This window comes from Lichenostomus cassidix, chromosome 14, assembly GCF_008360975.1.
Source record: "Lichenostomus cassidix isolate B80296 chromosome 14, HeHo_3.0, whole genome shotgun sequence".
NCBI classification, from domain to species: domain Eukaryota; kingdom Metazoa; phylum Chordata; class Aves; order Passeriformes; family Meliphagidae; genus Lichenostomus; species Lichenostomus cassidix.
Genome location: NC_139495.1, coordinates 2,061,679 through 2,084,375, shown reverse-complemented (window position 1 = coordinate 2,084,375; position 22,697 = coordinate 2,061,679). Strand labels below are relative to the sequence as shown.

At 47.7% G+C, this 22,697-nt stretch overlaps 2 protein-coding genes and 1 long non-coding RNA gene across 11 annotated transcripts in view; 2 read left to right on the top strand and 1 right to left on the bottom strand.

The window, feature by feature from the left end:
* The window catches only part of EPN2 (epsin 2), a 56,282-nt gene extending 42,711 nt beyond the window's left edge, over nt 1–13,571 (top strand). For 5 of the 8 annotated variants that reach the window (XM_085074390.1, XM_085074392.1, XM_085074387.1 and 2 more), the window contains exons 3-9: nt 1,374–1,498; nt 2,872–2,964; nt 3,240–3,402; nt 5,081–5,254; nt 6,744–6,836; nt 7,694–7,909; nt 9,552–13,571. In XM_085074390.1, coding sequence (XP_084930516.1) covers nt 1,374–1,498; nt 2,872–2,964; nt 3,240–3,402; nt 5,081–5,254; nt 6,744–6,836; nt 7,694–7,909; nt 9,552–9,883 — 1,196 coding nt within the window. In that variant the 3' untranslated portion in view covers nt 9,884–13,571. The remainder of the gene's footprint in view (nt 1–1,373; nt 1,499–2,871; nt 2,965–3,239; nt 3,403–5,080; nt 5,255–6,743; nt 6,837–7,693; nt 7,910–9,551) is intronic. The other 3 variants (XR_014855044.1, XM_085074393.1, XM_085074394.1) reach the window with 3 other exon arrangements.
* Nucleotides 47–22,637, bottom strand: B9D1 (B9 domain containing 1). 2 transcript variants are annotated; one of them, XM_085074397.1, is made up of 7 exons: nt 22,517–22,637; nt 21,756–21,824; nt 21,564–21,675; nt 21,405–21,501; nt 20,907–20,969; nt 20,228–20,295; nt 47–233 (listed from the first exon to the last, which is right to left on the bottom strand). In XM_085074397.1, the coding sequence occupies exons 1-7, from the start codon at nt 22,571–22,573 to the stop codon at nt 157–159; spliced, it is 543 nt and encodes a 180-aa protein (XP_084930523.1). In that variant the 5' UTR covers nt 22,574–22,637; the 3' UTR covers nt 47–156. The 2 variants fall into 2 exon arrangements, with proteins under 2 accessions (XP_084930523.1, XP_084930522.1); XM_085074396.1 differs by lacking the exon at nt 47–233 and adding an exon at nt 19,536–20,131.
* On the top strand, nt 15,152–19,657 carry LOC146430604 (uncharacterized). The gene is made up of 2 exons (XR_014855053.1): nt 15,152–15,850; nt 18,164–19,657. It is a non-coding gene; the product is annotated as an uncharacterized LOC146430604 (long non-coding RNA).
* Nucleotides 22,638–22,697: the final 60 nt, after the last annotated feature.

The following is a 22,697-nucleotide window of genomic DNA, read 5'->3' as shown; positions in this document are numbered from 1 at the left end:
GTAATAGAATTGAGGCATGAGTAGCATCTTGATTGAAGTAGGGTTGGCTTGAGAGCTTCAGGAGCAGCACAAGGTGGAAGAACTGTTGGGGGTGATAAATTAATTTGTGCCTTTAGAAGCAGAGTGGGGTGGGAAGGAGGAAAGGTCATTCCTTGTTTATGGAGAGTCATCTTCCTTGTGGCCTCTTGCATGAGAAACTTCCACTTGTTTTGTGATGTCATTCTGGCCTGAAACTTAAGGAGAGACAGGACTGGGAAATGTTTGGAGGTTTAAAGTAGTGGTGAAAAAGTGGTTTTTAAACTGAGTTTGACAATCTCATTTTCACATGCCCAGCTGACCTGCTAGGAAGAAACTTGATTTCTTCGAGCTTGACATGCTAATTTGAAACATTCAATTAAGTGTATTAAATGTCAGTATATAATTTGCCAAACTAATCATCATTCCAGCCACTAAATACAAACTTCCTTGCCAAAGCGAGATAAAATTTCTGTGTGAATGATTTGGATGCTAGAGAATTGTCTGAGAGAGAGAGTGAGCACAAAATTGTTTAATTACTGTATAGTGCTAGACCTGCTAGTGGTGTAGGATGGGAATTTCACATGCTCCTCCAGTGAAAACATCACTAAAAGATGGTTTGTGTGTTGAGAAATTGCATATTTTAGCTGTCAAGCTTGACTGTTCCTCGAGGAGGAGTGGGGGAGATACCAGCAAGTGCTCAGCTAATGGAAACCTTCCCCCAAAAAACCCCAACCAACCCCAGAAACCAAACAACGCCCCCAACCCATTCACCAAACTCTTCTCTTTACCAGAGAATGGGACAGTATTTGTATAAATTTGGGGTCTGAATAGCTGGCTTGTTTGTCCCTGAGCCTGCTCAGCAGTTAAGAATAGTTCTTTATCTTCCCATTAAGACTGTATTATTTTACAGAAAAGTGGGTGGTATCCAGTTTTACCCTGATATTGGCTCACTCCCAGCAGATCCTTACTGACACTGGAAGATGTAAGAAATACCCAGAAATACTTTCTTCAGCAATGAATTCTGTACATTTTTAAGCCCATGTCCTGCCCCTGGAGCTCTGGTACATTCAGGGTATATCCATGAGCTGGGGGTGCTTCTTGATCCCACAGCCCCACGAACACAAAAACCCTTTGTTTGCCGGCAGTGTTTTTCCCTTAAAACAACAGAACCACCTTGCAGAGCTCTCCCAGCTAAATCCTCCTGCCTCATCCCTCTCACCCTTAGCAGGAGCTTCATCTCTTAACCCTGAAGGATCTTTAAACCCAACCACGCGAAAACAGGGCTCAAAAAGCAAATCTGACCCCTCTTTGTGCTGTTTGCTGTGCTGAATGTGCTGGGTTTTGTCTCCCAACAGCTACATCCCCTCGAGTCTCCTCGGAGCTCGAGCAAGCCCGGCCTCAGACGAGTGGGGAAGAGGAGCTGCAGCTGCAGCTGGCGCTGGCCATGAGCCGGGAGGTGGCGGAGCAGGTCGGTGCCCGTGTAGGTTTGCCAAAGTGTCCATGCTTTCCGAGTTGAGATTGCAATCCTGGTTTGTTTGGTTTGTTGGTTTTTTTTTTTTTTTAATGGCAGCTTGGCTTTGCTCCAGGTGGAATAGGGGGAGTGAGAAAGAAGATGTTGCTCTTGTGGTTTTTCTTTTTTTGTTATTTTTATTCTTTGAATCTCTTTTTAAAGTAACTTCAGCCTCCGAGCTGTTGAGACTAGTGGAAGATGACAGTCACTTTGCGAGAAGACTTGGTGTGGGAGGATGTTAATCATCACATTACTGAAGATGTTTTCAGTTAGGAAGAGCTGAAAACATGACTGGTCCTGAAAACCTTCATTAATGTCAGTGAATTCTGATTCCAGTGGAATTTGGAACGGTCTGTTCGTTTGGTGGGAGTGTCTGGAACAGGAGGGTGACCTGCCACAAAGTACCAGAATATATAAAAAACTTGGTATAAACTAAATTGATTCCTAATCTATCACCTGGGTTATGCTACTGTGCTAATTCTTAGGAGCTTCATTTTGAATTTGGAGTAAATGTGACTGAAATTACTGCTTTTAATATATAAAAAATTGAATCTCATCTCTGAGTGAAAATTCAAGTCAGCCATGCTGCGTGCCTGTAATATTTTAGAGGCTTCCTGTGACAATTTAGTTTACAGCTGTATGCTAAGCATGAGTGCTTGGAAAGGGAAACTGTCACCCAGTAAACTTTATCATTATTGGGCAATAAAGGGAACGAAAATATAAATCAGAATCTAAGCCTCTTGAAGCAGCTTCAAAAATGACAAGGGAAATAGCAGCTGGGGGATTAGTCAACTTCTGAGAGACATGATGCAAGCAAAGATATTTAAAGTAGTTGAATGTGGTACAAACATTGTAGTTACAGATGTTTAAACCTTCAAATTACACATGGAGTTGGCAAGCCTTGATTCTCTTGGTGGATCTTGCACCAGTGTGGAGGGAAGTGAAGAAAAGCCAGGGAAGTTTAAGTTTAGTTCCTTACAACCTTCAGTGGTGATTTAAATGCCGAAAAATCGTTATGATAATTTAAGAATGGGCTGTTCACTTGAAATTCTGTGGTGTTCCTAATTGAATTCTGGAAAGAACGTTTCATTAGGAATAAAACACCACCAGGGTAAATTCCAATCAGCAAACTGGATGTTGTTGCCATCACAGGGTGATCCTGACCTCTGCTCGAGGCAAGAATCCCAAGAAAACTCCCATCCCTCATTCGTGTTATGTCAAAATTCCAGCCCAAACCACGTCCCTGTGGTGCACAGGGTGGCAGGAAGGGTTGGAGCCCCGGAGGGAGCAGCAGCTCAGTGCAGGCTCATGGTCTATATCACCAGTGTTGATTTCCTTTGCAGGAGGAGCGCCTCAGACGCGGAGATGATCTGAGATTACAGATGGCTCTGGAGGAGAGTCGCAGAGACACAATTAAAATTCCCAAAAAGAAGGAGGTAGTGCCTTCGCCTAAGAAATTCCCGGTTATGCTGCCAAAAGCTGAAATACAGTAACACAAACTAGCTTAATACTGAGCTCTTTTATGCTTTTGGGTTTGCTTTGTTGTGTAGCTTAAAGCTTCTTCCATGTGGGTTATATTTGGAACTACTAGTCAATGCAGGTGTGTAAAAGGAAAAAAAAATAATAATAATAATTGCTTCTTCACTCTCACGGGTTTGTACTTCAGCCTGACAATGCTCTTGAGTAAAGCTCAGCTTCTTCCTGCCCTCAGCACACCACTTTGCTGGACCTGATGGATGCCCTGCCCTCCTCGGCACCGGCCCCACCCAAAACAGAGCCCTGGGGACCTCCTGCTGTCCAACCTGCAAACCAGACTGATCCCTGGGGAGGATCCACTGCTGCAGCTCCTGCCTCTGACCCCTGGCAATCATTTGGTGAGAGGAAACTGCCAGGAGCAATGGCATTTCAAATTTTTGCTGTTTAATGTTGAGCTTTTCAAAGTTCCTCAGTGTCCACTGTCAGCTTGTGTTAGTCCTTTTTGATTCATTCCACTAACATTCCCCAACCCATTCCCAAACAGAAACCAGTGGAAGTTGCACTCCTTTTAAGCAGATGTGTTTTGTGTGTGCAGTTGGAATTTTAAGAAGGAGGAGAGTTGCACTTCTGTTGTCTTTACAGCAAAACCAACTTGTCTCACCCAGGGAGGATGCTCTTGTTTCACTGCTGGTTGTGTCCAGTGCCATGGATTTAGACTCTTCCCAGAATTTAATCTAATATTTAGGTGGGATGCTGAGCTTAGGAAAGCCATAGACCTGAATTATCATGTCCTTAATTGCTCTTAGACAATTGTGATGTGTTGTGTATGGTCAGAACCAAATGAATTAAATTATTTAATGGGGATTTTTTTCAGTGAACAGAAAAACCAAGGTTGCCATTTTAAATATTCACTGTTCCACAGGCTTTTGATGCTCAATTCATGGAATATTTCTGAAGGGAAAGATGCAGTTTTTCCTATTTTAAAGAGCAACTTTAGGAAAGAAAGGACATTTTTGGAAGCTGCTGTTGATGGGAAATGCTGTCATTAGTGTGGCATTGCAAAACTCAGCACTGGGGGCAGATAAAGGAAATGGAAATGCTGGTTTGGGAATAGTGGGGCTTCCTTGGAGGGTTTTGGCATTTCCTGCTCTGGAGCTGTGGCAACCACGTGCCTGCTGATGAAATAAAAACCAAAATTCCAGTTGGAATTTGTGCCACTGTGTGCAGCATTCAGTTGATTTACAGGAATATTGGGATGCCAGGAGGGTTGAATGGAGTTGTAAAAGCTAAAGTAATTCTCAGTTGTAACTTGAAACCCACAGGATATTAAAGGTAGGGGTTGTTCCATGTGGGTGATTCTGTCCTGCTCTTGGGTTATGCAGTCCTTATTTAGGAATTAAATAATTGGTGATTGAATTTGTAAGAATGATGAGTTGTCAGTATCTTCCAGTAAAAATGAGAACCCTGAACATACAGGCTTTGGGTTAAAAAAAAAGGGGTTATCAGTAGGCAGCTTAGATGTGTGTCAGGAGTACTTAGAAATGGGAATAAAAAAACACAGCTGGCTCAGGGAAGCTGATTATATTTTTATAAAATAGCAGTGTGGTTAAAAGAGTTGGAAAACGTTCCCTCTCAATCTTACAGATTCCTTTGTCCAAGGGTTAATATTGTGTATCTCATACCTTTTTACCTCTGGGCTTTTTATAAACTCACTTTCCCCTGAGTTCATAAATAGACCCTGTGATTTAGGTCACCTCCAGCCAGGGATTGTCACTCGCAGTGGCAATGTCAGTAATAAAGGCAAGTTTATTTTCTGGTTGGAGCTGCAGATATTTGTATTCAGCTTCAAAGAGGGGAGTTGTTTATCTCTCTGCCTTGCCCAGAATTTCCTGGTGCTCGTTGTTCAGTGTGTGTGGCACAGGAGTTATCAGAGTGCCTGGTGCTGAGCTGCTGCTCCCATTTATGCTCAGGATTAATTGGGAAGAAAAGCTCCTGAGAGGGGTGAATCTCCAAGGAAAGCTTTCCAAAGGGAAGCTGGACTGACTGCTCTGCTCTTCCTGCTGGTTCTTCTTGCAGGTGCCAAACCAGCTGCTTCCGTTGACCCTTGGGCAGCACCAGCAGGATCCACAGCTCAGCCTCTGGCCAAAAATGTGGACCCTTGGGCTCCTGCTCAGCCATCTTCTACTGCAGCAAAACCTTCTGTGGATCCCTGGGGATCAGCACCTGCAAACAAACCTCTCTCTACTTCTGGTGAGCAACGGGTCTCATCCCATATCCATCTGATTTGAGTAATGAGGAGAAGTCCAAATGATTTTCTTGCATTGTGTGGTTCAAAGAAGCTGAACAATTGGCAGAACTGGTCTGCAAAATAAAAGGGAGTTGTAATAACCAGCAGGAAAAGGAAATTTAAATGTAATTATTCCGACTTAGGGCTCTGAATTTGTGGTGCTCCTTCGTGCCCTGTCCCTTCTGTGTCTCCTCCTGGTATTTGTGGCTGCCTGCTGAGCACTTGGGAGTGCTGCTGCTCTTGGGTTTTATCTTTAATTAGACAAGGACTTAATTTCTGGCAATGAATGATACTCTAATTTAACCTTTCCTCATGATAAATAGCTCTGCAGTCGGATGTCTGCAGATGTAGATTGGCAGGTTGAGCAGCTCTGAGCTCGGAGGAGACTTTTAGAGGTGCAAATGAAGGTTTGTTCCTTCAGACTGAGGGTGTGAAAGCCCTCCCTGAGCCCTGGTAAGGATGCAGAAGGTGCTGCTGTAATTGTCTGTTCGTGCTCTGTAACTAATGCAACCTTGATGAGTGTTAATACCTGGCATTTTCATATTGGCACCGTGGCTAAAAGCATCCAGAATGCATTTTCTGCTCGTCATTCATCCCAGTGCACAACAGACAAAGGAATCTGAGTGCTGCAAAAAGTTGTCTGAGCAGCTTTTCCCTGGGCAAAGGGCAATAACTGTATCATTGTGAAATGAGTCTTTAACTGTGGTGGCTCTTTGTTCTTGATAAGTATTGTTTTTATACTCAGTCTTCACTCCTTCTGTTGGGGTTTGTCATCTTGTGCTCCTTTTGCTTGAAATGCATTGAAGGTTCAAAGTAAATTACAAAAACATTTCAGCTGATTAAAAAAAACCCACACAAACCTTAAAGCTGTTCAGGAGTGTGCTGCTGCTGATGTAGGTGTGTTTTTTATGCCTCCAGTCTGAGGTAAGAGTTGAAATGGTGATGTTTTATTGATTGCAACCTCTGAGCGAACGCTGGTGCTTCAGCTAACTGGGCTTTACCATCTCAACAACCTTTGCTATGGCATTCCTCCTCCTTTCCACTTGGGGAGCAGAAGTGAAACCATCACTATTGGTGTTTTACTCGAGGGCTGATTAACACTTGATAGTTGAAGCTGTAAATCCATTTCTGTTCTCTCCTTCCGCAGCAAGATCTGCTTGTCTCTAGTGCAGACACTCAGTCAACCAAACCCCAGCATGCTCAGGTGTGCCCTACACTGACCTCAAAGCAAACTGCTCTGATTTAGTTGTTCCACTGTCAGAAAGAACAGTTCTGTGATATTTTCCTACTCCCAGCTCCTGGCTAAGAGTAGGAGCACTCCCAGCTGCTGCCCTGGAGCCTGTCGTGGCTTCTTGGTAACAGCAATGGGTTAGGAATTGCTTCCAGGAGGATCAGGTGTGTGATGCAACTGAAGATGTGTTAATGACAGGGCTGTCTTGTTGTTTTGAACAGGAAGTACATCTTTTGACCTCTTCAGTAATTTGAATGGTACAGTTAAAGATGATTTTTCTGAATTTGACACACTTCGAACTTCCAAAAAGCCAGGTACGAATCAAATTCTTAGCATGTGGACAGGTTGGGTGACAATCACAGCAACAAATGTCTCTATTCTTAAATTTTATTGAACGAAAAAAAATCAGCTTTCACAAAGGGAAGGAAGTGATGATGCAGCAGTTAAAGCTCCATGTTCACATTTTGGCCTGTGCATGAACTCGTGGGGAATGGGCCTTTTGCACTGTAATCCATGGAATTGCACTGTGTAACCTTCTGCTGCACTGACCCAGCAATTTGTTGGACTCCTTAATTTCCAGTGTCCAGCATTTTTGGAGTAGGGCTTATGCTTAGTGAACCAGAACCATGCTGACTGAATTTCTCAAATTTGTAAATTCCAGTAGGAAGATGAGAAAATATTTTTTATGAATACTCAAATTAATTTTTCCTTTGGTCAATGGTCAGTAAATCAAAACTGCCAGACCCTCAGCTGTCAGTGCTGTGGTACCATTGCTCTCAGGATGGTTCTGCCTGAAGCCCAGCTTGGGCTTTTTGAACCCAACAGAGAAACCCTGGGTGGAATCCAGCTAGGAAGGGCACAGCAGTGGTGTAGGGCGAGGGCACAAGCCAAGGCTTTGGAGTAGCTTTTCCTTGGAGCCTCTGAGTCCCACCTGGAGCAGCAAAGCTGTGGGAATTCCATCAGTAGAGCACTGCAACTCTGACTGTGGCTTCTTCATGCTCTCCTAAAGAACATTGACCTGCTTGCATGCTGAGAGGGCATAACCCAGCCTGAAACACTGACTAATACAAGCCTAGAATAAAGCCTTTCTGCTCTCACACCCCTCAGGGTTCTCTCTGCCTGGCTGTGGGGATTAACCACAAGTTCTGCCTGTCCCTTTGTGTTGTTGCAGCTGATTCAGGTTCCACTCTGCCATCCCAGCACAGCGGTACCACGAGTCCTGATCTCTTTGACTCGCAGCACTCGAGTGGCACTTCAGGCAAACAAAGTGCAGCCAGGAAAACCCCAGAGTCCTTCCTGGGCCCCAACGCTGCCCTGGTGAACCTGGATTCTCTGGTGTCTAAGCCACCACAGCCTGTTACTTCACTGAACCCTTTCTTGGCACCAGGTAGGTTTTCTGCACAGCCCTTCAGGCTGGAGCTTTCCCTTCCTGTAGGAGAACTCTGCATAGCTTGGTGCTGTTGGAGTTTAAGAAGGGGGATTTGGGCTTGGTTTTCTTGGTTACCTCAGCCAACAGATCATGAGCAAGAGCAGGAGGGTCTCAGAGAGGCATCCTGGGCTCACCCAGCTCAGTGACAGCCCTGAAAACACAAAGTCTCTGCTCTTGGTCTGCAGCTGAACTTTGTTCCAGCAGTTCCCCTCACTCAGAATTACCTATGTTAGAAGGCTTGGGATTTTTAAAAATGGCTGAACTTAGCTGGTTATTGTCAAAACAGGTAAGATTACCTTAGGAAGGTCATAGGTAGTGGGTTCCTGTGGAAGCAGGTTGGGATTTCCCTTTTCCAGGAGTTGCAGAAGGCACAGGAGATCTGACTGCAGACTGAGGTTCCAGAGATCAAACTGCAGGGTAATTCAGTGGGTTGCTGGTTAGTTTGTCTTAGGCTGGCACAATGAGCCAGTTTTGGTCTGAGAACACATTCTCAGTGTATTTTGGAAAAAGCAAATAGGCTGTTGGCAGTTCTGCTGTAAACTGGGCCTGGTGGAAGTGAGCCCTTGCTTAGAGCAGACTGAAATGGTGACACCAAAGGTGGCAGATGTGTTTTCTGAAAGCTGAAATTTGCACTGACATTTCCCGACTTGGAAATGCACTTTCAGTATTTATTTTCTTCACTCTTCCGATGGCAAAAAAAGTCAATTTATTAAAATCCTTGAGTAGGGAAAAAAGGCAGTGATTCTGAGTAGCCTTGGCAGTGAGCAGGGAGAGAGAGGAAATCTGTGTATCTGCCCTTCCCGGGTACTACAAAAAGTTTGTGAGGGGTCACTGGGCCATCCAAATAATCCTGGGCTTGTACGGTAAAAGGAATTTGCAGGGCTGGCAGCAGTCCAGGGAACCTCAAAGGCTGGGAAAGTTGTGCTCTGCTTTTTCGAGCACCGCTGCAATTCGGAAACAAGTTGTTTACTTTGGGAATTCTTGTCCGAGCTCAGTGCCAGAAACATGAAAATGGAGGAGGCTGGTGAGAGCTTGGAGGAAATGTACAAATCAGAGAATCCCTGGATGGTTTGGAAGGGACCTTAAAAACCATCCAGTGCCACCCCTGCCATGGGCAGGGACACCTTCCACTATCCCAGGCTGCTCCAAGCCCTGTCCTGGCCTTGGGCACTTCCAGGGGTTCAGGGGCAGCCACAGCTTGTCTGGGCACCCTGTGCCAGGGCCTTCCAGTCCTAATTGGATATTAGGAAGGGTTTCTTGCCAATATCCAATGTAAACCTACTTTCTGCAATAAGAGCCCGCAGGTCTCTTCCCTGATGCAAAGTAGCATTTAAAAAATGAAATGAGTGATGTGGATGTCATGGTTAGGGGTGTTCCAGGTGACCAAATCTGTCTGCAGTCAGGGCTGTTGGTCAGTGAAGGGTGTTGGAGGCACTGGCTGCTTCAAGGGAACAGCCTGTGCTGGAGCACTGCTGCATGGCAGGTTCCCCACAGGCTGTCTGGGGATGCACAGAGGGAGTGTTCTCTGCCAGGAAAAGACCATTTCCCAACCCTGCTGTTGACGGCAGTGCCACCTCTCTCCCCCTTCTCTCCACCGCAGGCGCCGCTACAGCACCGACTCCAATCAACCCCTTCCAGGTGAACCAACCCCAGCCTCTGACCCTGAACCAGATGAGAGCGAGTCCCGTGATGGGAAGCAGCCCCTCCTTCAGTGCTGTGCCCCCGATGAGCATGGAGCCAATACCTCTGTCTTCCATGGCCCCTGTGCCCGTGGGGATGGCGCCCATCCCGGCCATGGGCACCGTGGCATCGATCACCAGGATGGGCCAGGGGCTGAGCATTGCAGGATCAATGCCCCAAGCTCTGCACAGTACGGGAATGCCGCCGGCAGCCTCGCAGTCTGCAAATACAACTAACCCTTTCCTCCTATAAAGACCCAATTAAAGGAACTTTTCTTTTCCTAGTGTTTCCAGGCTGAAGTCTTTCCAGCGAAACGAACGTGGCCTGTGTGGACTGAACGGTGTGTGAGAGACTTGGAAGTAGATTTGCAGTTTACAGTTATGATCTTTGAAGAGTTGTCTCTACTTACCAGTTAATCTAAATCTAGTCTTTGCTACAGATGGTACCTTACTTTGGCTTGTTGAGCATCATGTGAAAATGTTCAGACTTTTCACCAAAGTTAGATTCTGCCCATTTTTGTTACTTTGTTAATCATTTCAAATACACTTTCTAGGGAGAGAACCTGCCATTTGAAAACGCCGTTGGCTATTTTGTAGGTGTCAGATCATGTGCTGGATTCCTGAATTTACTCTTCCCCTGCATCTGTCACTTCCTCTGCCCATAAGATAGACCTGAGATTCCGAGTGCTAGTGAATGTTTTGCACATAACTACACACAGTTCTAGACTGTTGGTTCACCCATAGTCCTTACTCTTAGAAGAGACCGACCCGGAGGGCCCAGGGGGGCTTGGTTTTTATGCATTAAAACATTGCAAACTCGCACTGCTTTGGTATCTCTGAGGTGTGACTGAGAAAAGCAAGCTTGTCTCGAAAGGAAAATGACACAAAACCCCAGACAAAACACCCAAGACCATGCTCGAGTTGTGCTGTCGTGTGCAGTGTTGAATTCCTACACTACTCTAAGGACTCCTGGAACTCTCTGTGAGTGGCTGCACTCGTGCTGAGTGAGTGTCCTGCTCTGTGCTTGTCCAGTACCAGCTTCGTTTGGAAGTTTTTTCATGTGTATTTTGTTTTTATTTGACTTACAATGTGAGTTGAAAGAAAAAAAAAAAAAGGAAAAAAGCAAAAAAAAAGGTCAAAAAAAAAAAAAAAGGAAATACAGCGGGACAACTTTGAATTCAGTTTCACCGGGGCAAGCTTTAAAACTAATTCAGGCTTAACCTTGCTATATGCAGTTACTCTTGTATACTTTTGCACATATTTTGTTTAGTACAGTTTCATATTTTGAGTTTGCAGAGTTACCTAATAGTCCTTTTTTTGCTAATTTTTATAATGTGGTTCTTATTTAACTGTCTGGTTTTGATAGATTTATCAAGTCTGGCTGAAAAATTAAGATATTGGCAAATGTCATTTTTATGGTTTTAATGCCCTCTTATTTATGGTTTTAGCTCTTTGTTTCTGTAAAGAGAGTTTAAAAGGGAAGATTAACACTAAAATATTTACTTTTAAATGAAGTATTCATAATGCAAATCAAAAACAAATCCTCGTGACTAATTATTTTTAGATGAATTGAATTTGAGCATAACATGATTTAAGACTACATTAAAAAGAAAAAACACTAAAGTCGCCTTTCCCTTGATTTGTTCCCATTTCCCAATCCCCAGACTGGACAGACTTTTAGCCTTGATGAAGATCCCAAGAGAGGCTGCTTGGTTTTGTTTTCCTTGTAAAACTTTCTGAGCTGTTAAAAACCCTGCTGTACAAATACAACTCTTTTCATTTTATCCACTATTTTTTTCCTGTTGGAAGGTGCACTCCATAGGATAACTACTTCCATGTCCAGCCATCCCTTGGGAGCTGAATTATCCCTTTGGAATTGCTTGGACTCCTCGGCACCAAACCACGCTCGGGGGTCCTGCTGAGCTCTGCTCTCCCAAAAAATCCATGGGAAGAGATATCCCAGTGCTCCCTCCTGCCTGGAGGACACCTCTGAACGGACTCAGTGCATCTTGGTGGCCTTTCCCTGGTTCAGAGGGGGAAACCAGCAAAGCAAACAAGCAGAATTTGCCAGAGTGGTGCGTTGTGGTGGAACAGTTCCCTGTGGGGCCGGAGAGGGGCTGATCCATGGGATCTGGGATCACTTGGGATCAATCTCCTGGTGGGAAGGGGAGGCTGAAGGATGATCAAAGGTAGGGAACAATCAGGTTTGAGCTGTAGGTCAGTGTAGCTCTGCTAGTGCATGGAATGCTCAACGTGTGGATGTTCCTATGGATCCTCTGGGATCCTCTAGAGTTGGCAAGGAGGATTCCCAATCTTCATCTGCTCTTGTTTTTATATAGGAGGGAAGAGAATTGCTGTCCACACCCAGCCTGTCTTTAAAAACAAAACAAAACCCCATTCCTGTTGCCTTTCAGAGTAAGGAAAAAGACTTTTTGTTGTTGTTGTTGTTGAAGTTATTGAGAAGTGTAGAGCAGGAAGGGTGTGATATTGCAGATGGGGGGGAAGTGCTTTCCAGCTGATCTGTGGCAAGATTTCTCCGGGGTTCTTTTCCCAATTTGATTTTATCAGCACTGCAATCGAGGTCACTTGGTGTTTTTTCCTTGGTCTGTCCTGAGCTGCAGTCAGATGGGGCATTGTCTGCCCAGTCAGAAGTCCTGGCCAAGTCCTGGGGAACCTTTTAGAAGCAAGATGGGGTTGATATGAAATATTTAAGGTGCTGAAATAATCTGCAGTTGGAGTTGTCACCGTGAGTTGCTCAAGCTGTGCTCCGGGCCTGGGAGGGAGCCTTGGCTTCGTGAAGCTGTTGAATGGCAAATTGTTGCTTTTACCAAATCACTGCCCCAAGAGCTTTGTCCCTTTTGCATTAAACAGAGACATTTATGACACAACAACCCCCGGGGAAGCTCCCTAAGGAGCCCCACCCCAAATTCTGGTGCTGGAAAGATTCAGGCTGAGACTAACCAAGCCCAGATCCCAGCCTGGCACAGGGATAGTGGCAGGAGCTGAATTTAGGAGGAGAAAGAGCTGGGCTGTAAATATTCCTGGGCTGGGCTGTGTCCTCAGGGGGTGACACTGCTCTGGCTGGGGGTGCTCTGAACAGCCCAGCTCTTTTTGTGATGATTTACCAGAATAATCCTCCCTCCTTCCCAGCCCTCCCACATTTCTGGAGGATGTTTGTGTGTCCCATTGCATCCCCTCTGCCCCATTTCTCCGTTTTCCCCTCTTCTCCTTCTTTTTCTCACTTTGCAAATATTCAAAGTGCTTTTTTTTCTTTCTGATTTTTAAAACGTTAGTAGCCCAAAATAGCCTTACTGGTCAAATTGACCAAAGAGAAAAATGTTAAATATTTTGTAAAAAAAAAAAAAAAATTACCCCCCCCTCCTTCTTGGCATAATTTCCCCCCTCCAAATAAGCTCAGTTATTTATTCAGTTTTATACTCTAGAGAAACTAAACTCCGTGGAGGGGACAGGGAAGGGAAGCCCTGGTGTGGGTTGTGGTGTTTACAGTTTTTGGGAAGTCCCAACGCCAAGCCAACTCTTGTTCCCATGTGCTCCTTTGCTGTCGCAGTTCCTGAGCTGTACTGTATGCCTGAATATTGCACAGGTGGTGGAGAAAAGAGGAGATTTCCTTTTCCCAGCAGAATCTCACACGACTCGCTTCCTTTCCAAGTGTTACACTTCCAATATTTACCAAACTTCCCATAATCCCGGGAGCTGGCTGCTTTTTCTGGATTTGTGCTGACTATTGACATTATTTACTGTATAAATAATTTATCATTTGTACTATTGTATCATAATGTCTGTATCTTTGTGTCATTATTTTTTTCCTCCCCCCCCCCCGAGCGATGTCACAGCTGTGATATTTAAACAATGCCATCAGAACAGTGGAAAGATGAGGGGTTTGTAGGTGACTGGTCAGAATTAAAATTGTATTGCTTCTATTCCAGCTGTGTTGCTTTTTCCAAGCTTTTTTTTCCCGTGGTGTTTATTATCCCATCCCAATCCAAACCTCTGGCTGCCCTGCTTGGTTGAGTTTTGCAGGACTGGGGTGAGCTGATGGAAGGTTTGTGGCAGGAGGAATCCCACTGGGATTGGGTGATGCTGACAGTGGGATTCCTTGGATGCATCCATCACTTTTCCCAGGACAGGCTGCTCCGGCTGGGGGAGAGGAGGGTTTGTGGCTCACTGAAATGGGGATCAGTTGAGACCTTACTAACTCAATAAAAACGAAGACTTGCTGTGTTGCAGGTGACTGAATTCCTTCTTTGAACCACACTGCCCCTGGAACAGCCCCTGTGCAGGGATCTTGGACTGCTGCCTTGGAGGAAGCTCTGGATTTGTGTCCAGGCAGGAATCTGGGAGAGGTTGGCTGTGGAATGAGGGTTGGGGAGCTGTGGCAGAACCTGGGCAATTGTCACTTCCCATTTTTGCAGCTCAGCCTTGGCTCTGTCCCGTGGCTCACGCGGCAGGGAGCTGCTTCCAGCAGGGAAGTGATTCCAGCTTCTAATTCTGGCTGCTTTAATTGAAGGGCACTTCATTAGCAGGCAGCATCGAGAGCTGCCTCTCCAGAGCCCCTCCAGGTTCCCTGGTTAGTTTGCTGCCAATCAGGCTGATCACTAATCAATGATCACTAATTAATGCTGAAGCTGCGGCGGGGCTGGAGGTATGACTGGGAAAGGTGGCTTTGGGGAGAAAAGCCTCTGGTTTGGTTTCAGGTGCAGCTGGCTGGGGGAAGCTGCTGCTCCAGTCATGCTCCAGTTTCCCAGAGAAGCTGTGGCTGCCCCTGGATCTCTGAAGTGTCCCAGGCCAGGTTGGACAGGGTTTGGAGCAACCTGGGACAGTAGAAGGTGTCCCTGCCCATGGCAGGGGTGGCACTGGGTGAGCTTTAATGTCTTTTCCAACCCAAACCATTCTGGGATTCTCTGATTCTACTCCAGCCTCTTGTAATTGTGCATTTTAAGCTAAAATCCAGATGTAGTGTGGAAGATGTGGGAATGGCTTGGGGTGGAAGCTGTGGTGACTCTGATCTCTTCCAAAGGCTCTGGATTCTGGTGTATCCTGGTGGATCCTGGTGGCTCTGTGAGCCAGGGGAGCCTGAGCTGCCCCAGCCCGTGGTGAGCAGAGCTCTGCCTGTGGTTGGGATTTCCGCTGACCTTGCCAGAGCTGCTCCCCCATCCCGCACTTCCTCTTCCCCTCCTGTGGAGTGAGAAGGAATTGCCTGCTTTGCAGAGGAAAAGGACTCTGGATAAGGAGTTATCTTTTGGCTTCTCCTCAGCCATGCTGCTGTTGCTGAAATTTTTGCTGAATGTTTGTGCTGCCTCTTGTTTGTGCTGGGCTGAGGATGTAGCTCTGCCCCTTCCACGCATTTTCATGGAACTGTGAGGAAAGGGCTGGGATCATCTTGTTCTCTGGCTTTGGCAAGACCTCTGCAGCCCCCAGGGATGTGCCACAGCCTCCCTACCCTCCCAAGGGAGGAATTCCTTCCCAAGATCCCAGCTATCCCTGCCCTGTGGCAGTGGGAAGCCATTCCCTGTCACTCCAGGATCATCTGTGGCCTCTCAGCCCATGCTCACATCCTTCTGCCTGAGCTGTTCTTGGCACTTGTTGAGCAAACACATTCCCATTTCAGGCGAAGGAAAATCAATGACATCTCAAATCACCCGGATAAAGCCAGAGCAAAGGTGGAGTTTGTCTTCCCAGCTCCCTGCCTGCTGCTTCCTGACAGGAAACCTCTCTGGGACACTGGTGCTGCCAGCTTTGCAGTCTGATTGCTCAGAGATCCTCCCAGGCAGGAATGGCATCCTGGGTTCTGCCCTATTTAACCGCTGGAGCTGCTGGAGGTTGGATCAGAGCTCCATCCAAGGCAGGGAAAGGCTGCCGGAGCAGAGACGTTGGATTTCCTGTCACTGATAACTGCCTGATAACCCCGCAGTGAATTCCCTCCCTCTCCCGGCTCCTGTGGGATCAACGCCCTGTGGCTGGGCTGGTTGGGCTGGAGCAGCACATTCCTGGCAGCTGGAGCAGATGGAGGCATGGATCCTCCACAGGATGCTGACTCAGGGTGGCTTCATCCCACCCATCCACCCACCCAACTCCATCCCTCCTGGAATTCTCCACAGCGCCACAACCAAACCACCTCTAGGAATGCCTGAGATGGAAACCATCAGACACCTTCCTGGTGCCCTTCTTTTCCTGGAACCTGTGAAAATCAGCCAGTGAGGTCTGTATTGGTCTTAAAGGGATTTTTCTGGCCATGGAATGAAATCCATGGATTATCCAAGCTCCAGGGAGCCACTTCTCCTGTGGTGTAGCAGCACATATGGCCCTGGAGTCCGTGGGCTGGCTGGGGTTGTGTTGGGTGATGGTGGTGATGGTTTTTTTTTTTTTTTTTTTCTTTTTTAATATCTTCATTAGCAAGTCTGGCACTAAATGGAGGGATGATATTCTCCGAGGTGAATTTGGGTACTTAAATATCCTGGCCTGAATAGAGAGACAAAAATAGAAGCCTTCAGCAGTTCTGTGCGTCTGCTGCTCTTCCCTCTGAAGGACGAGGCTGCATCCCTCAGATCCTGCTGGGAAAGCAGGTTGTGTTCTTCCTTCCCTCCCTCCCGGGGGCTCAGCCCTGCTTTCCATGCCCAAAGGATGGTTTCCAAGGGATTTGTGCTCTCTTGTGCTCCTCAGCCCCACTTAGGCTGCGCTGGAGGCTACTGGGAGCTCTGCAGCCAGGTGGGAAATGCAGGTTTGGGATTTTTTGCCAGAAGTGGGAGCTGTTCTTGGGTTTGCAAATACCCACGAGTGTCTCAGAGTTGGGGTTTGAGCTTCCCTGTGTTTGCCTCCCAGAGAACTCCTCAGGGATCCTCTCTGCACCCAGTGGGTGATGTTGAGAGGGGACAGGGTGGGATTTAGGTGGCCTTCACCCAGCTCTTTGCTGAGCTCCTGCTGGGGGATTGCAAAGCCTGCAAGACTGGCCTGGAAAAGATCCCAAATTGGAGTTGATAGATTCTTTAAACGTGCCTCTGGCACAGGTTGGTGCTACTGGACTTGTTCTCTCTGGCTGGGCTGGGTGGGAGGGAGTTCCCAGTGCCCTCACAGGGGGCTTGGATCTGAGGGACACCCTGGAGAGGTCCTGGCTGGGTTCTCCAAGGCCACCAGCTCCTCCAGCTGCTGCTGGGGACATGTGGTGCTGCCAGAGCCATGGGAAGAGCTCAGGGTGGAGGTCCCTGCTGGGTCTGGATGTCCCCCAGGAATGGGGAGTGCTCCACACTGTTGGTGCCAGCCTGGCTCTGCCACTGCTCCCACCCCAGCTGTCCCCTCCTCCTGTGACCCACATATCCAGCTCCATGGACCCAGGGCCTTTATCCCCCTCTATCTCCACTGGCACAAATGGGGGGAAATGCTACAAACCTGAGAAATATTGCAGTTAAGCCCCGGTTTTCTACAAACGTGGCTGCTCTGTGCTCGTGTTTGATTTTTTTCCCCTATTTTTTTTTCCTTTGGAACATTTCACAGGAGGCTCCTGCTCCCAACCCGACACTGCTGCTGGGGAGAAGCTGCTGTCAGCTCGAATCCCTCTCATTTTCAGACGGGGATAATTCCCAGCTGCCGCAGAACTGCTGGTGTAAAGCAGCCTGGCAGCCTCGGGGCAGAGCTGGCTTCTGCAGCGCTCGGGATGGTCACATTCCTGGCTCAGTCCCACTCCCTGTGGAGCAGCCCCGGGAGGTGTTTGCCTCCTGCTCTGGGGACAAGGGGCAGTGCCAGGGCAGCACGGAGAGATTTCCATGCAGGAGCAAGAAAAATTCTGTGTCCTTCATGCAGCCTCTGAGTTGTTATTAACCACTTCCAACGTCTTCCTGAAGGTTGGGAATTGCCACGAGAGGGCAGGAGCTGCTGCTGCTCTTTGTAATTTTGACAGGAAAGGCTGGAAATACCAATTCCTGAGGATTATCCGAATGATTTTCCTTTTTTCTGGAGGGTTTGATCCCCAAGCTGCTGTTTGCTCTGTGTCCTTGGCTGTCTCCCTCCCAGGATAATTCCCATGAGGTGATTCCAAAGCCACTCCAGGCCAGGGGAGCTGTAGAGTCCCCAAATATCTTCCAGGCTTCCCTTGCCCCAGCCTGGTTGGTGATGACCTCAAATCCCTCCCGGGTCAGGACTCACTCTCCAGGAAGATTTTTTCCCCTGCCGTCTTGAAGGAGGAGGATAATGACCAATTTCACTGTCTGGGAGAGATTCCAGGGGAACAAAGCAGAGCTGCAGCTCCAGCTGAGAGCCTCGTGCTGCTGTGCTGGGGTTGGGAATTTCAGTGCAGGTTTGAATAGGAGGGAGAATGATTAACTAGGAAATGAGCAGGGTGCTCCAGCCGCCTGCAGCGTGGGCGAGAGCAAATCTCTGCTCTGCTGCAGCAAGGCTGGGTTTTCCTGGGATTTGGCTGTGCTTGAGGCACTGGTTCTTAACTTCCATGAATAATTAGGGATCCTAAATCCCTTCCTTGTCACTGTTCTCTGCTCATAGTGTTGTGTTTGTCTTTATTCAGGTTTTTTCTAGGTGCTAACACTGCCACACCTGAGGACCAAAGGTTTCAACCAGGGGGAGCTTCCCAGAAAATTTTCAAGCCATCTCTGGGAGAGGTTTGTTCCTGAGGGATATCAACAGCTGCCTCACCAGTTCAAGGAATGGCACTGGATTTGGGAAATGCTGATTCCAAAATTCCCGCCTGGATGATGCTCTTGGGGAAACTCACAAACCTTCAGGAAGGTATGTGAAAGCCTTAGATGTGCACCAGCCACTGAGGAGCCAAAAACCACCCCCAAAATCCAACAAAACCCAGAGAAAATGGGCAAAAAGCCTTAATAATGCAGGTAGCAGTGTGGGCTCTGCTTAGAGAGCACCTTAAACATCTCGAGGTGTCTTCAATCCTTTGACGGAGGTTAGGAATTTTCCTTTCTGTTGTTTTTGACCTTCCTTTCCCTCAGGAAGCTAAACCAGGTCTGGTTTGTCCCACTGGGGTTAAACATCCAACAATTCCTTGGGAACAGGAGCAATTCAGGGGGTCAGAGCGCCAGGATGCAGAGCTGGGTGTGAATAAATTCCCTGTGGGCACCAGGTTTGGGCTTTCCCTGGGTGCTAACAGGTTCCTGTGCCCGGAAAACTCCGTGGTGCAGCCCTGCTCCAACTGGAATGTGGGCAGGAACTGGGCTCAAGGGGAAATTGGGTATTTAGGCAGCAGCAGGAGGTTGGATGTTTGCCTCTCAAGCGTTTCAAACGCAGATATTTATCCTGCTACTGTAGCTAACTGCTTCCCAAATTTCTGAGGAGGAAACAAAATTCCTCACGTCTCCCCTGGGCCAACAGGAAATTGTTATGGATCTGGATTCCAACATGACTCAGTTCAGAGATTACAAATTACCAAAACAACTCCGCTGGAAGTGTGGAGTCAACAAAAACAAGGCGGGAGGAACGCAGGAGGTGAAAAATCATCCACAAAAAACGTTTGGAAAAGTATTTGTATGTTGTATAAAAGGTGTTGCTGCTCACAGCAACCTCCCAGGGATCACTTTATGTTTTCAGAAATTGTGTTTATTCCATCCCACTGTGGATAAGAACAACCTCTGCCTGGATGCTTTGTGGTTCATCCCTGGGTGTTCTTCCTGGGATTTCTATACCTGGAGGTCTTGGTAGTTCCCTTTTAGGGAGATATTGTCATTCCCCTGGGATTTGCAGTCACACACAAGAGGTTACATGCCCAAAATTAAATAGGAAAATGACTCAGCAATTAGTCACTGCATTGAAGCAAACACTGCTTTTTCTCTTGTACTTTTAAGTCTGGCAGAGCTTGGATGATTTAGGGCTCAGAAACATCCTGGCACAAACAAATAAAACCCCTTAGCAGCAGAACAACAAATAAATATATTGGTACAACTGAGTTTATTCGGCCTAAAAGAACTCAGAGGGGGATGCAATTCACAGGACTGTTTTTGGAAGGTGCAATAATTTCAATTCCCCATTTGTACCACAAAAAAAAAAAGAATTACTGAAAAGAACTGTGTTAGCAATGTTTTAACCACAGGGAAACTGCTACAACTCTAAACTCTCCATGTCATTGATTCTATAAAAAGGTGTACAAAAGGCTGCTAGAAAAATATTTTGTTACAGGCCTGCCTTGAGACAGCCTGATCCTACTCCTAAAAATGCTGGATGCTATCAGATGCCATTAATTTACACAAGACTTCAACCCTGCTGAAAGGATCAGAGTTGCTCATTTTCCCAAAGCAGCTGTGGGTTGGTGTTTTTCAGAATGATGGCGTTGCAGCAGCTCCTCCTTTCCTTACAAAGTGCTGAGCTCTGAGCACCTCCTGGGCACTTCAGAAGGTGTGGAACCCCTGGGTGCCCAGGGAAGGACTCTCTGTGGCCCTGGGGCCAACATCATAGCCCAGCTTGTGCAGATCTTTGGTCATCACGTTGAAGGAAATGGTCACGAAGCCTTGGGATCTCACCCTCGTCACTGCAGCACAGAGGATGGGGATGAATCCAGTCAAAACAGGGTTTTGGATGAGTTGTGGAGTTCTTTTTTACCACCCAAGGAGCTCCCAGGACTCACCTTCTCGTCCTTCTCCCTGTGCCACCACTTTGGGGTCGGTGAATTCCGGGCGTCTCCCTGTGAACCAGCTTGGGGAAGAAAATACAAAATAATTCATTGGGTTGCTCAGATTCACCCAGGTCGTGGTGTGCACATCAGGGACAGGTAATGAGACTGCCAGGAAAGTTTAAGTCTGGTTCTCTTAATTGATCTACTTCAATCAAAGGTAAGTTTTGCCTCTCTGAGGAAAATATCCAACTGATTTCATGTAAGTTATGTTAAATCCAGGTTTTTTCTGGGCTAGAAGAATCTTTCTGTGGCAAAGGTACTGTTGAAACAGATCCACTTGATCACCCAGCAAACCAGAGAGGCTTGGAGACTTTGAATACATACAAAAAAAGTAGAATGGGAGTTGTTTTTTCATGGTTTTGCTTTCCAGGTTGCTCTTACTGTGGCTGTCCTTCCAAAAAAACCTAAGAAGATTCAGGTAGGAATTCAATGCAGTAAGCAGGTAATCAATATGTTTGCAGAAAGCTTTTCAAAAGGCCCAAATATCTAAAAATGTGATTTTACCTCCAGAACACACAACTGTCTAGTTCTAGCAGAGAGCAGTCACATATCTGCACCACTGAGCTGCTGCAAACACCTTTGTGGCTAAGGGCAAGAAGGACTTTAATGAAATAAAGTCATTAATTATTACCTGGTGAACTGCTGCAGCCTTGAGGAGGATTCTGGAACAAACATAGCAATGGTTCTTTTGTGCCTGAAACAAAGAGGAGACGCACAGAGCTTCAGCAATGAATAAACAACAAGATTTTTATATTTATGAAGGTACAGAATTCCTGACACATCAGAGCAGTGAACATCTCCAGATGGGATGCCTCCCCTTCACACAGGGTTTGTTTGCTTAGCAACAGTGAATTTTCCTCCGTTCCCAGTGGTGGGAATGACAACTTATTGTGTGCTTAGGGTGATGGGGGAGAGGTGAGTAACTGTGCTTCATATCTGGGCTTTTTACAGGCAGTTCTGGCTTTACAGCATTACCAAACTTATTTGATGATGAAAGAATTCTGCTAGAAAATATTTGTACCCAACTGACAGGGCATGATGAGGAGACATGGGAGCATTTTTGCTGCAGAAACAACAGAATCACTGGACAAAAATCTGTTTCAGTGCTGCTGGTCAGGCTGTCACTCACCTCCCCGGCACGAAGGGCACGTGGACAGCTCCATAACCTCTGACCACATCGTGGCCAAAGAAGTCAGGCCCATAGACACTCAGCACAATCTGTGGCCCTGCAAGGAAATGGGGGTCAGGGGGGCTTTGGCAGCAGGGCTGCAGCCCCCCCAGCACTCACAGCCAAAAGGGTTGGTGCTCTTGAAGGTGATGTCGATGGGGAAGTTCCAGACGAGCGTGGTGGGTGAGACGCTGCTCTTGGAGGTGATCTGGGAGATTCCCTCCTCCAGACCCTGCAGGGAGTGTGGGGTGAGCCTGGGGCTGTGCAGGGTGGGGACAGGGGGGGCTGGCAGGGTGGGGACAGGGGCTGTACCGCCGTGGGGACCCAGTCCTGGCCGTAGACGAAGGAGAACTTGCAGTAGAGGTCATCAAATCCCGGGAACTGCAGGAGAGAGAGAGAGAGAGTTCACTGGGAATTCACTGGGAATTTCTGGGGTGATGGGCTGCCCAGGTCAGGGTGCTGAGGGCAGCCTGGACCAACAGGACTGGGCTGGACAGGCTGGGCTGGGGTGAGCAGGGTCAGGGATGCTGAAACTGGGATGGGTTTGGGGGATTGAGCTGGGATGGGTTTAGGGGGCTGAGGCTGGGATGGGGTTGGGGGGCTGAGGCTGAGCTGAGTCAGAAGGTGTTGAAGGCAGGATGGGTTTGGGGGGCTGAGAACAGGCTGGGCCAGGGGAGCTGAGACTGGGATGGGTTTAGGGGCTGAGGCCGTGCAGGATTATGGGGGGCTGAGGGTGTGCAGGGTTAGGGGGCTGAGGATGGGTTGGGATAGGGAGATGAGGATGGGTTGGGATAGGGGGATGAGGGTGGGATAGGGGGATGAGGAGGGGTTGGGTTAGGGAGATCAGGATGTGCAGGGTTCGGGGGATGAGGATGGGTTGGGTTCGAGGGATGAGGCTGTGCAGGGTTCGGGGGATGAGGATGGGTTGGCTCGGCGCTCAGGCCGGGCAGCTCGGGGGGTGCAGATCCTCATCCCGCGCGGGCGGACGCCGCACCGAGTCCGATCCCCCCATCCCTCCGGGCTATTCCAGTTCTGTTCCCGCTCTGTCCCAGCCTGTCCCGGGCCTCCCGCACCTCGCCGCTCTCGATCTCGCCGCTCACGGCCAGCAGGAACACGCTGGGCGCCGCCATGCCGACCGCGCCGGTTGCCGTGGCGACGGACGGGGCGGCGAGGCGGACACGCTTCCCCCGTACCGCGTTCCTCTCTCCTCCGCTTCGTTCCGCGGGGCTCCCGCTAGCCAAAATCTCCCCAAAT